A 14,067-nucleotide genomic window follows, 5' to 3' on the forward strand; every position below is an offset into this window, starting at 1 on the left:
AGTTTAAAGGAAACTTACAAACTTTAAATCAAAATGTGATTAAAGGGGTCAACAAAACACCCCAGTCCCCGCGGTGCCCACCGAGCACGGAAGGCCTCGAGAGTGCCAGCAGACACCGCGTGCTCGCTCTTCAGGGACATCCGGCAGCGAACATAGCCATGGAAGAGGGACAAACAATCGGGCGGGACTCCCCCGTCGATCGCCCGCTGCCTGGACCTGTTAATGGCCAACTTGGCCAGGCCCAGGAGCAGGTTCACGAGGAGGTCCTCCTCCTTCCCGACCCCCTTCCGCACCGGGTGCCCATAGATCAGGAGCGTGGGGCTGAAGTGCAAACAAAACATCAATAAAAGGTTTTTCAAATAACTAAAAAGTGAGTGCAGCCTACAACACCCTATGTATACATGGTCCACTGATGATGCCACTTTCAAAAACAGTTCCTCTGACATGTCTTCCTTCTTCCTTAACCGAGGTTTTCCACCCACAGTGGTTGACAGGGCCCTCAACCATGTCCGGCCCATCTCCTGCGCATCCGCCCTCACACCTTCCTCTCCCTCCCAGAACCATAATAGGGTCCCCCTTGTCACCCCACCAGCCTCTGCATTCAAAGGCTCATCCTCCACCATTTCTGCCAACTCCAGCATGATGCCACCACCAAACACATCTTCCCTTCACCCCCCCCCCCGGCGGTTTTCCGCAGGGATCGTTCCCTTTGGGACACTCTGGTCCATTCTTCCCTCACCCCCTACACCTCAACCCCCTCCCATGGCACCTTCCCATGCAACCACAGAAGGTGCAACACCTGCCCCTTTACTTCCCCCCTCCTCACCATCCAAGAGCCCAAACACTCCTTTCAAGTGAAGCAGCATTTCACTTGCACTTCCTTCAATTTAGTCTACTGCATTTGCTGCTTCCAATGCAGTTTCCTCTACATTGAAGAGACCAAACGTAGACTGGGTGACCACTTTGTGGAACACCTTCGGTCTGTCTACAAGCATGACCCAGACCTTCCTGTCGCTTGCCATTTCAACACTCGCCCTGCTCTCATGCCCACGTCTGTCCTTGGCTTGCTGCAATGTTCCAGTGAAGCTTAATGCAAACTGGAGGAACAGCACCTCATCTTCCAACTAGGCACTTTACAGCCTTCCAAACTGAATATCGAATTCAACAATTTTAGATCATGAACTCTCTCCTCCATCCCCAGCCCCTTTCCGATTCCCCCCTTTTTTTTCCAATAATTTATAGATTTTTCTTTTCCCACCTATTTCCATTATTTTTAAATGTATTTCCATCCATTGTTTTATCTCTACCTTTTAGCCTTTTTCGATCCCTTCCCCCCACCCACTCCCAGTAGGGCTATCTGTACCTTGCTCGTCCTGCTTTCTACCCTTAATTAGCACATTCCTTTAGATAATATCACCACCTTCAACACCTCTTTGTCCTTTTGTCTGTGACATCTTTTGGTTATCTCCACCTATCACTGGCCCCTTATCCAGCTCTACTTGTCCCACCCCCTCCCCCCGCCCCCCTTAAACCAGCTTATATTTCACCTCTTTTCTATTTTCCCTTAGTTCTGTTTAAGAGTCATTCGGACTCGAAACGTTAACTGTGTTCCTCTCCACAGATGCTGCCAGACCTGCTGAGATTTTTTGTTTTTGTCCTGGATATTGCTGATTGTTCTCAATTGAAATATGAGGAGCGACGAGGCACAGAATCCTCCTCCCGGCCAGCAGGGGGTACTCTGGAGTATCCTCCCCCGGCCGGCAGGGGGTGCTCTGGAGTATCCTCCCCCGGTCGGCAGGGGGTGCTTTGGAGTATCCTCCTCCCGGCCGGCAGGGGCTGTTCTGCAGTATCCTCCTCCCGGCCGGCAGGGGCTGTTCTGCAGTATCCTCCTCCCGGCCGGCAGGGGCTGTTCTGCAGTATCCTCCTACCGGCCGGGCCGGGCGGGACGGTGGTGCTCTGGAGAATCCTCCTCCCGGCCGTCAGGGAGTGCTCTGGAGAATCCTCCTCCCGGCCGGCAGGGGGTGCTCTGTAGTATCCTCCTCCCGGCCGGTGTGACGCCATCAACGTGCGCCGCGCTGTAACCCGGGCAGTTGTTGTCGCTCTGATGCCGATGTCCGAGTGACCGGGGCCTAGTTATTGCTCCGCTCCGCCAGTTTGCTGCGATGCCGCTGGGTTACACGCCAGAGGAGAAGGCCCGGTTCCAGCAGCTGGTGAACCTGCGCCGCCGGTGGCTGAAGGACCAGGAGCTGAGCCCGCGCGAACCCGTCCTTCCGGCCGATAGCAAAGGGGCCGTGGGCCGGTTCTGGGAGGGATTCCTACAGCCGCGGAGCCTCTGGAGAATTTATGTGAGTGAGTGAGAGCTGGAATAGGCAAGCAGGCACTTTGTGACATCATAGATTGTGACCTCATGAGTGTGACATTATAGATTGTGACCTCACATGGACTGTGACATCACAGATTGAGACATCCCGTGCATTGTGACCTCACATAGACTGTGACATCATAAATTGTGACCTCACACAGATTGTGACATCCCATGGATGGAGCTCATTGTGACTCCCTGTTGATTGTGGCACCGCTTCAAGTGTAGTTGGGGGTAAAGCCTTACTTAGCCCAGTACATTTAATCCTGTCCTTGGCCCAGGTGGGTGGTCGAGTGTTTAAACAGGTCTGCTCTCTATCTCTCTTTGCAATCTTTGAATGGTACTCCTAACATTCTCTGCAAATTTGACCCAATAAGGTATTTAAAATTATGAAAGAGTGAATACAGTGAGAACGTTCCTCTCGGGAAGATTTTAACTAGAGGCCATCGGTGTAAGATAGTCACCAAGAAATCCAATGGTAATTCAGAAGAAACTACCCAAAGAGTGGTGAAAATATGGAACTTGCTACCACAAGGGGTGATTGAAGCAAATAGTATAGATGCACTTAAAGGAAGCTAGACAAGCGTATGAGGGAGAAGGGACTAAAGTGGAGCATAAACACTGGCATGGCCGATTCCTGTGTCATATATCCCGTGTAATCATTTCTCATTCATCAAATCATAGAAAATTTGCTAATCCCATCTTCCTACACTTTGTCCTTAGCCCTGAAGGTTACAGCTCTTCAAGTAGACATTATGTGGTAAGCCTCAACCACCCTTTCAGGCAGTGGCTTCCAGGTCCCTATACAATTTTTTGGTGGAAAAAATGTTTCCTCATCTCCCGTCTGACCCTTCTACCATGCCCCATGTTTTTTGATCCCTCTGCTCCTATTGGTGCAGCAAAAACCTGTCTATTTTAAATGCAATCATGCTTTATGTGAGAATGAGTAACTTGAAATATAGCCAAATCAATGGAAACGTTCACTAAGCATTACCTGTGTCCAGTGAGCTTTTTGGTCAAGCCTAGTTTTATATAGTTTAATGTCTTTATGTACTGGCGTTGAACATTCCCGAGTCATGGGTGTTCTGCAGCTCAGTGTGAGCAAGTTTCGTGCTGCTTGCTCACTAGCTACTGACTGCTCTCCTCTTCCTCTCTCCCCAAGCTTCTTCCATTCTGTTAAAGATATTGATTCCCTCACTGGGGTCCAGTTCTTTTTGTGCTCACTATTGACGTGTGAAGAGTGAGTATTGATAGATTATAAACTTGCTGAGAGGGTATAACGCTCAATGCATTTTTCACTCAATCTTCCCATCCGCCATTGGTGTGTTGGAATGGTTAGCAGGATGATTATCAACCTGTTTAACTGTGTTATGAATGCTGTGAGGTGGATTGAGAGAGGTTTTCTTTGTTTATTTACTCTTTCATGGGATGTGGGTGTCGCTGGCAAGGCCAGCAATTGTTGCCCATCCCTAACTGCCCTTGAACTGAGTGACTTGCTAGGCCATTTCAGAGGGAACTTAAGAGTCAATCACATTGCTGTGGGTCTGGAGTCACATGTAGGCCAGACCAGGTAAGGATGGCAGATTTTCTTCCCTAAAGGGCGTTAGTGAATCAGATGGGTTTTTACAACAACTGATAACAGTTTTATATTCCAGCTTTATTAATTGAATTTAAATTTCATCAGCTGCCTTAGTGGGATTTGAACCCATATCCCCAGAGCATTAGCCTGGGACTCCAGATTACTAGTTCAGTGACAGACATTACCACAATGCCACTGCCTCCCCGGCATTCCTTAAAGACTTCAGCCTCTGACTGCTGTTGTTTCTACTGTTTGAGGAGACCTAGTGGAACAGTCAGAGCTTCCAATCAGAAGAAACTGAAAGATGACAAGTGTCGGTGGAAGTAAGAAGTGGTGGAAACATAGAACCGAATGACAGAGAAGGTGGACATTCAGCCTACTGTGTCTGTGCTGGCTCTTTGAAAGAGCTATCCAAATCGTCCATTGCCCTGCAAGTTTTTACTTTTCAAGTTTATGGCCAGTTCCCTTTTGAAGGTTGCTGTTGAAGCTGCTTCCACTGGACAGTTGGCTGAGATAGAAGACCTGCACTTACACAATTTTGGATCTCCATAAATAAGCCCTGCAGATAGGAATAATGGCTGAATTATCAGGATAAAATACAAGTTTAGGAAAGATGTGAGGGTCCTTGAGAGGGTGCAGAAGAGATTTACCAGATTGATTCCAGGAATGAGGGATTTTAGCTAGTTGGAACAGCTGGGGTTGCTTTCCTTGGAGCAACAGAGTTTATGGGGAGATTTGATAGAGGGGCACAACATTATGATAGGTTTAGATAAGATAGACAAAGAAAAGCTGTTTGCATTAGCTGATTGGACAAGGACTAGGGGGACACATTTAAAGTTTTGGGCAAGAGATGCAGGGGGAATGTGAGGAAGAACATTTTTACACAAGTGGTAATGATCTGGAACACTCCACCTATGAGTGTGATGGAAGCAAAGATGCTGAATGATTTCAAAAGGAAATTGGTTGGACACTTGGAAGGAAATAAACTTGCACGGCTAGGGCATACAGCGGGAGAATGGGTGTGACTGGATTGCTCTACAGAGAGCTGACACAGACTCGATGGACTCCTGTGCTGTAATGACTCTATAATATTTACTTTGGACCAAAAGCTAAAATCCTGCAGATGCTGGAAATCTGAACATAAACAGAAATGCTGCAAATATTAAGCAGATACTGCCTGCCTTGCTAGCATCATCTGTTTAAATTTCCAATGTGGTTTGTCAGAGTAAGTGCACTCTATTCCTTCTGTGTACCCCATCTGGATAATTCAAAAACATAATGAGATTGCTTTTAGTGAAAAAGAATAATAGTTTTGATAGTGAAGTTAATCAGATTGTTATTTCTAAACCAATATTTTGAGTGTTTTAATCTAGGCTCACTGAGTGCCAATCTTCCTAAACTGTCTTGAATGCAATCTTTCTACATCTCCAATTCCTGTCAAGTTTTCATGTTGATGTTTTCATTTTGTAATTCTATATTTCAGACCTATAAGACATGCAACGCAGGCTGGTGGACTTTGACTCGGTTGCTGATTCCTGCCTGGGTTGTCCATTACTACGTGAAGTACCATGTTGAAGTGAGTACTGGCAGTTGTTGGCACTCTAGATGAAGAACTAAAGAAAGAAACTGCATTGTCTATAGTGTCTTTCAGATTGTCCCAAAGCGCTCTACAGCTAATGAAGTACCTTTGAAGCATAGTGCCTGGTGTAATGTAGGAAACACGGCAGCTTATTTCCACAGCTGTGATAGTAACTCTGTTTTAAGCATTGGTTGAGGGGTAAATATTGGCCAGCACACTGGGGAAAACTCCCCTCTTCGTCGTTGAAGTTGTGCCAGAGATCTTTTATTTACACCCGGGAGGGCACACGAGGCTTCGGTTTAACGTCTGATTCAAAAGCAGCACCTCCCAACAGTATAGGATTCCTTCAATACTGGTCAGGGAGAGATGTGGTAATGCCTTAGTAATAATGTTACCGGACTAGTAACCCAGACGTAATGCTCTTGGGACACAGGTTCAAATCCCACCATGACAGTTGTGGAATTTAAACAATTAATATAAAGCCAGTCCCTGTAATGGTAACCATGACAACTATCAATTGTTGTAAAAACCCATCTGGTTCACTAATGCCCTTTTAGGGAAGGAAATCTGTCATCCTTACCTGGTCTGGCCTACATGTGACTCTAGACTCACAGCAACATGGTTGACTCTTAACTCCCCTCTGAAATGGCCTAGCAAATCACTCAGTTTCATGGAAATTAGGGACGGGTAGCAAATGCTGGCCTTGCCAGTGATGCCCACGTCCTGTGAATGAATAAAGAAAAATGTTTCTCAACAAAAATGTTCTCAAATCCCTCCATGGTCTCCATTCTCTCTATCACTGTTAACTTCTCCAGCCCTTCTGGCCTATTGAGTGTCCATGATTTTCATTGTTCTACCATTGGTGGCTTTGCCTTCAGCTGTCTAGGCCCTAAGCTCTGGAATTCCCTCCCTAAACCTGTGCCTCCATCACTCTCCTCTTTTAAGGCTCTCCTTAAAACCCACGTCTCGGATCAAGCTTTAGGCTCCTTGTCCTGAAATCTTATGTGTCTCATTGTCAAGTTTTGTATATAATCACTCCTGTTAAGCACCTTGGGATGGTTTACTATGTTAAAGGAGCCAAATAATTGCAAGTTTTTTGCTGTTACTTGTATTCAGTATTTGCATCTAGTAAATTTCAGTCAAGCTCTTCAGTCCTTAAATCTGTGGCTTCTGTTCCACAGGCTAAACCATATGGCGTTGTGTGTGTGAAACCAAAAATTTTCCCGGTAAGTTACATGGCTGGATCTGCACCATATGCATTAATGTAAAATGGATTAGTGTATCTTCAATGTGCTGAGATGACGAGGAGGGATTTATAAAACAAAGAAAAACTGAGAATGATGGAAATCTGAAATGAAACCAGGAAATTCTGGCATTTGTTGCATCAAATCTTGGCACAGCCCACACTGAGTATTTATTCATCAAACAGAAACCCAAGTGTGTAACCTCCCTCCAACCTGCAATCATGTAATCTCCTGGGAGAGACCAAAAAATAAACAGAGCTAATAAGGGAAAAGTGCTCTTGAAAATTTCTCTCCAGTCAAGGTTTACCTACAGCACCTATGGGTGGCATTTTGAGAAAAAGCATGCAGCATCTGAACGGTCCCGTTTGCAGTAGTGCACGTTCTGTACCTTGTTGTCATGTCTTCAACAATCTGTACAGGTCAAAACAAACACAAAGGAAAGACAATGGAACTGTCAGGAGGATATAATAATGTTACTGGAATTTATTGTAAGATTGTGGTGTGTGTCTATATGTGTGTGTGTGAGAGAGAGACTTAATTGGATTAAAGGCAGCTGCAGAAGATAGCTAAGTTTGAAATGTTAAGGAGATAAACATGAGGGAAGTTTAGAATGTAAGGTATAAAAGGACATTTGCATTTTTAAATAAACTAGACTAGCTTGAATTAAAAAGAGGGAGTGAAATATTACACCAAACCAGCAGAAGTTAAGAAACAGTGTTTATTTTTCCCAAAGATTACTGGTAAAATTGGTACTATGATAATTTTTTATGATCAGGGAGGTAAAGTCCAAAGACATAGTGAAACAATGAGAATTTGCATTCAAAGCGGAAAATATGTATAACGGAGAGAAGGCTCTGTGTAAAGGTAGGCATTTTAAGATCTAACAAGTGTGAAAAGCCTTCAGCATCTACACCTCAAGCTGCTGTCTACAACGAACTGAAGTTAAGGAAATTCACTTTGAATTGGATTGTTCAGGTATCATGTTTCTTTGCCTGGGTCTTTTAAAATCTGTGTCTTACTGTTGCCTTAACAGAGATATAACTGGAGTCAGATTAATTAGGGGATTTAGAAGTTGTTATAGTAGTAATTTGTAGACATATATATGTGATTAAAAAAATCATTTTTATTTTTAATAGATGTTTAATCTAGTTTTGTCAAAATCTGTAAGGCTTGGTGGTCTTAATACTACTGAATTCAAAGCCCGCATCTCAAAACATACAGATTGCAAAAATAGTTGTGACAGTTGTCTCAAATTTCCCTCTGGGATTTTAACAACTCAGCATTTTTGGCTGTGCCATAACAGGGACGTCCCAAGAAGTGGTTAGGGAAATCCTGACTGTTGGTTGTACTGGCGTTTGTATATGAAGAAAGAATCCTGGTTCACTGCAGATGCATTGGGAATCCCCTTGCTGCTCATTAGGCCCCAGGAACTGTCTCATTGAGGGGGTGGTGTGTGTATGCGTGTGTGTTTATGTGCTGGCATGAGCCGGGAAGCTCTCAAACATAGGGAATCAGTGGATAAGCAGGAATCATGAGGTATTTGGGGACGGGTTGTTTCCAAGCCCCGAAGATTCAGTGCGGTGAAAGTAAGGGTAAGTACATGCGGTTAGAATTTCCTCAGGAAATATTCCAACCTCCTGTCATTGCTGTATTGGAAAATTGATGATAACACTGGAAAAAGCTTTTTACGCTGCTACTCCAGAATCTAAACCAAAGTAATGGCAGGAAATTGCGAAAATCCCTCTGAAAAGATACTAGCTGTGAACTGTGTACATTTTTTCTGTTTTTTTAAATCCAGTAACCTAAATTTTAGAGGTGCATATAGCAATGCGAATATGGAACTGTTAAAGTAACTGTTTAAGAATTTTTTTTGCTGGAATGTTACCTGTGTAGACTTTGTGTGATGAAATGAGATCGAGACGAGGGAAACTAGGGAGAAGGATTTTTGTGTGATAATGGTAACTGAGAATCGTAAATAGAAAATAACCAATTGTCACAAAAACTCAAGGCTCGAAACAATTAATGGGGAAAGAAACTGTCTGAATAAGACAGAAACAAGGGATTTTATCATAAAGAATAACATGCTTGAGTGAAAATCTGTTGAGCTAATCATACGTCTGACTTCTATCTTATGGTTTGTTCCTTCAGGGTGACACAATATTGGAGACGGGAGAAGCTATTCCACCAATGCAGGAGGATGAGCAGAATGGGCACCACTAATCAGAGGACATTATGGATGTCTAGCATCAATGGTTATACAATTAAGTTCAGAGGAAAGGCACAGATACAGTTGCTCCATTTGAAAGAATTATTTATCATTAAATGCTGATTTACCAAGATCCAGAAGGCTGCTTGTTATTCATATGGAAATTTATAAAACTCTGTTGCCCATGTCCTAATTTGCTCCGAGTTTCATTCACCCATCACCTCTTCATTTATCTGACCAGTCCAGCAATGCCTCAATTTTTAAAATTCTTATTTGCATTTTCAAATCCATCCTTGACCTTTCCCTCCCTCTGTGACTTCCTTTAGCCCTACCACCCTCTGAGACCTCTGCATACCTCCAATTCTGGCCTCTTGTGCGGTCCTAATTTTCATCACTCCACCATTGGTAGACTTTCCTTCAGCTGCCTGGGGCCTAATCTCTGGAATTCCCTCCCTAAACCTTATTGCGCTTCTCTCCTCCTTCAAGAGGATCCTTAAAACCTACCTCATTGACCAAGCTTTTGGTCACCTGACCTAATATCTCCTTAGGTGGCTCAGTGTCAAATTTTGTTTGATGATTGCTTTTGTGAAGTACTTTGGGCATTCCGCTATAAAGACCAGAATTAGACGAGTACAGAGATCTCTGAGGATTGTGTGGCTGAAGAAGTTTTATAGAGATAAGGAAGAATGAGGGTATGGAGGCATCAAAAGCAAGGATAAGAATTTTAAAATCAAGGGATTGCTTGACCAGGAGCCATTGTAGGTCAGTGAGCACAGGGGTGATGGGTGAATAGGACTTGACGCAGGTAGCAGTGTTTTGGATGACCTCAGGTTTTTACAGAGGGTAGAGTGTGGGAGGCCAGCCAGCAATGCACTGGAATAGTCTAGTCCAGGAGTAACAATAGGCATAGATGTGAGTTTCAGCTGCAGAGGCAGGGGCAGAGTCAGCGATGTTATGGAAGTGGGAGTAAGCAGTCTTTCTGATGGTGCAGTTATGTGGTCAGAAACTCATCTCTGGGTCAAATCTGACACCAAGATTGTGTGTGAACAGTCTGGTTCAGCCTCAGACAATTGCCAGGGAGTGTGATGGAAGTTGTTAGCAAGGGAATGGAGTTTGTAACAAGGACAGAAGACAACGCCTTCAGCTTTCCAATATTGGAGGAAATTTTAGCTCATCTAGTTCTGGCCGTTTGAACAGGCTGAGAATTTAGCAACAGTGGAGGAGTCAGAAGTGATGGTGAGGTAGAACTGGGCATTGTCAGTGTACATGTCAAAACTAACATTGATTTTGAACGCTGTCGCTGAGAGCGGCATGCAGGTGAGAAATAGAACGGAACCAAGGATAGATCCTTAGGGGACATCAGAGGTAAGGGTGCAGGAGTAGGAAGTGAAGCCATTGCAGGCTACTGTTGGTCCAGCACAGCTCCAGGTAAAACTTGGAAGGCTACCTGCAAGCTGAACCCCAACTGCAGCAGAAGATAGACATGCCATACAATCCCCGCCACCCCAACCAATTGTTTAAGTCAATGTTCTGTCGGCCTCTTTGCATCCAGTCAAGAGTGGTGATGAATAACAAAAACACCACCAGGTGGCCAATCCACATCCTAAACCATTCTGGAGCCCAGGACAAGAGTGGAGAAATAAGACCCTAAAGTGTTTCCAAGTGTCTTCAATGATTCTAAAAACACAGGATCAGGAGTTAGGGACAGAATTTTGAAGAATTTACATCTCCAATGAAACCGCCAGTCAAATTTCATTTTAACCTCTGGCACCAGGAAAGTAATAAATGAAGGAATGCCACACGGAAAGGGACTGCAAGGAAATGTCAGGGTAGCAGGTAACTTACCACAATGGCTTTAACATAATTATGCTTCCTGAACTGCAGATTCCTTGCACTTTTGCAGAGTCTACAGCACAGACAGGATATTCAGTGTATTATGATCCACACGAGCCTCCTCCTACCCATCTTCATCAAACACTATTTCCTTCTCCCTCGTGTTTATCCAGCCTCCCCTTTAAATGCATGCTACTCACCTCAACCAGTCCCTATGGTAGCGAATTTCGCATTCTCACCACTCTGGGTAAAGAAGTTTTTCCTGAATTCCCAATTGGATTTACTAGTGATTCTTTTATATGTATAGACCCCAGGTTTGGTCTCCCCAACAAGGGAAATTACGTCTGTCCGAGTACCATTCAGATGACAGACATGGAATTGTAAACTTGATGAGCATTGAAAAGTCTACTCCAGATTTTCAAAATATAGCTAATCCACCTAAGAAGTCTATATGGGTAACTGAGGGGATAATTTTTTTCCCCGTCAGACGGGCCAATTAAGGCCTGCCCAGCTTGACATGCGCCTGGAAGCAGTGACTGCTCCCTGTGCGGGCAGCGGGAGGAGGGAGAGTCACTGCCTGCACTCTTTTGTGCATGCGTGCGAATGAGCGCAGAAACCTCCCTGAGGCAGCTCCATGCCTCAGGGAGATGACTTTAATTATGAAGAATTGAAAAAAAATTATTCAGACATGTCCCCTCATGTGACAGTGTCACATGAGCTGGGACATGTCAATGAATTTTAATAAAAATTTTTATTTAACTTATAAACACTTCATGAAACCTCATCCCGCCCGTGGATGAGGTTTCATGATAAATGCGAAGGCCGCCTGGGCTCTTCGCCTACCTTAAGCTTGTACGGGCAGCCCTGCTAATTGTTTCAAGTGGTTGTTAAATGGGCTTAATAGGCCTTTGACAGTTTAGCCAACTCCGGTGCACGCCCGCTGAACTGAAGATCAGTTTTACGTCATTTTACATGTCGGCGAGCAGGGCCCACCCCCACATTCCGACCAGAAGATTCAGGCCTGAGTGTTGCTCTTCCTAATTCTTTGTGCAAAATATTTTACAGAATATACAACACAGAAACAAGCCATTCGAGCCAACTAGTCAATGTCTGTTCATGGTCGCTCGTGCCTTTTTTCCACCCTTCATCCTCTATCAGCATAATCCTCTATTCCTTTTTCCCTCGTGCTTTTCTAGCTTTCCCTCAAGTGCATTTGGGCTATTCACTTCAAACGTTCCCTCTGTTGGTGAGCCCCACATTCTCACCACTGTTTCACATTAATTGTTTTACTCAAATCCATGCAACAACAAAGATATTCTAAACTTCAATGCTGTTTACAAATGGAAAAAATTCAAAATATAAAGTGTGACAATTCTTTGGTGATAAAGCTTGATTATTAAAATGTGAACATCAGAATTTTGAAGTGAAATTTTACAATTTGAAGTAATTAAAAACATTCATTTGCAATCCAGTCATTCTTTACACATCAATTTAGTTATGTTTGCAGTGCTCACTGTGCAGCATTGAAAGATGCAAGCTCAAACATTGCACAAGGTTGGTGCCAAGACCTTTCTCCTCATCTGTGTCCTGCTTCGTCTAGTGATACAGGTGCCCTTACATCAGCAGAATCTTAATGAAGGTCTAACTCTGGAAATAATTTTGGAAATCTCTTCTTCAGCTGCTGGATACCTGTAATCCTGGCTGCATAAATAACAAATCCCCAAGAGAGCAAGATGATGATCAGGAGTATCTGTACAAGATGAGACAGACATTGCGTTAAATCAAAAAGGAAAGTACTATGGATGCTGGAATCGAAGTAAAAACAACAGAAAATGCTGGAAAATATTCAGTGGGTCAGGCAACACCTATGGTGAGGGAACAAATTAACATTTCAGGTTGCTGCAGTTCTGATAAAGGGTCATCAACCTGAAACGTTAACTCTCTCTTCATAGATACCTGACGTGCTGAGCATTTCCAGCATTTTCTGTTTTTATTGCATTAAATGAGCTCTGGTAGATGGTGCTAAGAGATCACAAGTAATTTTTTTGACATTTGTCCCTAGTACAGTCCCATAGATTTTAATAGAACTTGACTGCATTTTATTTTTATATGTATAAGCTTTGGTTATTCTTCACCCAACTTGACAATGTTCCTCTCAAAAGGCTGTTCATTAATTTCATTACTGTGGCTGCAGGGTATATGATTTAGAAATTGGTGGAAGAATAGAAAATGGTCAAGGTTTCAACTGCAAGATATGTTTTGTACCATATAGTACTTAGCCCTGCTAGAACTGACAGAATAAATTTTACAAATTAAGTGGAAATAAGTTTGCACCTTGTCTTAGCGACATGTTGTTATGACAGTTTTCACAATTTGGTTTTAACATGCTGCAATATATATGTTAAAAAAAATATTTAGACGAGCACTTGAAAAACCAAAGCATACAGGGCAATGGGCCAAGTGCTGGAAAATGGGATTTGAATAGATTGGTGCTTGATGGCTGGCATGGACACAATGCGCCGAAGGGCCTGTTTCTGTGCTGTATAACTCTATGACTCTAAATAAGGGGTAATTTAGTTAAGAGGAGTCAAATTTTGGTAAGAGCCCTAATAATTGGTATTGTGTTCAGCTGAGCGAGACAGTGAGCTCGACAAAGGGCAAAACAGTGCCAAAGTGAAATTTAATACAGGTTGTGCAGAGTAAGGCACGCAAGAAGTGCAAAAGGCACCAAATTTTTCAGTCATCGTTGCTGCTAACCTAACATCTCAACTGTAAAGTTGCCAACTCTCCAGGATTGCCCTGGAGTCTCCAGAAGTCAAATGGAATCTCAGGACTATGCCCAACCAGAGTTGGCAACACTGCACCCCCTGCTGTTCACACTCGATACTCACAATGGAATATATCCAGTTCAGCGCTCGCTTACTCACACGGATCATGGCGGCCCCGGGCTCCCTTCACTATGGCAACCGGTCACTATTGGGAAGCTGCACTTGCAAATAAAAAGAACGAGGAATTCTAAAATGTCCCCTCTAACCCCAACGGTTGGTGCTCTGCATCTCAAGTGGCGCAAAATCGCGACGCCATCTCGCTGTTTAGATCCCCCAGCGATGAGTGCGTTAGCCCTCCAACAGTTGGTCCTCCGATTGATGGGTCCTCCAATATCCCGGCAGGTAGCGCGCGGTGAGTTGTCGGACCTCCGCCATCCAGGGCAGAGGAGCGCACTGGTCCTCCAGCGTCCCGGCGGCCGCTGGGGCGCACTGGTCC

General features: G+C 44.1%; 2 protein-coding genes across 3 annotated transcripts; one reads left to right on the forward strand and one right to left on the reverse strand.

Annotated features, from left to right (window-relative positions):
- Positions 1-1,833: 1,833 nt before the first annotated feature.
- On the forward strand, positions 1,834-9,103 carry LOC121277487 (NADH dehydrogenase [ubiquinone] 1 beta subcomplex subunit 6-like). Its single transcript, XM_041187044.1, has 4 exons — positions 1,834-2,345; positions 5,425-5,517; positions 6,702-6,746; positions 8,913-9,103. The coding sequence occupies exons 1-4, from the start codon at positions 2,163-2,165 to the stop codon at positions 8,982-8,984; spliced, it is 393 nt and encodes a 130-aa protein (XP_041042978.1). The 5' UTR covers positions 1,834-2,162; the 3' UTR covers positions 8,985-9,103.
- Positions 9,104-12,164: 3,061 nt separating this feature from the next.
- On the reverse strand, positions 12,165-14,030 carry LOC121277214 (small integral membrane protein 27-like). Of its 2 annotated transcripts, none has more exons than XM_041186376.1 (2): positions 13,695-14,008; positions 12,165-12,553 (listed from the first exon to the last, which is right to left on the reverse strand). In XM_041186376.1, the coding sequence occupies exons 1-2, from the start codon at positions 13,737-13,739 to the stop codon at positions 12,434-12,436; spliced, it is 165 nt and encodes a 54-aa protein (XP_041042310.1). In that variant the 5' UTR covers positions 13,740-14,008; the 3' UTR covers positions 12,165-12,433. The 2 variants fall into 2 exon arrangements, 1 of the variants encoding a protein (XP_041042310.1); XR_005942836.1 differs by having other exon boundaries at positions 12,414-12,553; positions 13,731-14,030.
- Between the last annotated feature and the right edge of the window lie 37 nt (positions 14,031-14,067).

This window comes from Carcharodon carcharias, chromosome 4, assembly GCF_017639515.1.
Source record: "Carcharodon carcharias isolate sCarCar2 chromosome 4, sCarCar2.pri, whole genome shotgun sequence".
Classification (NCBI taxonomy): domain Eukaryota; kingdom Metazoa; phylum Chordata; class Chondrichthyes; order Lamniformes; family Lamnidae; genus Carcharodon; species Carcharodon carcharias.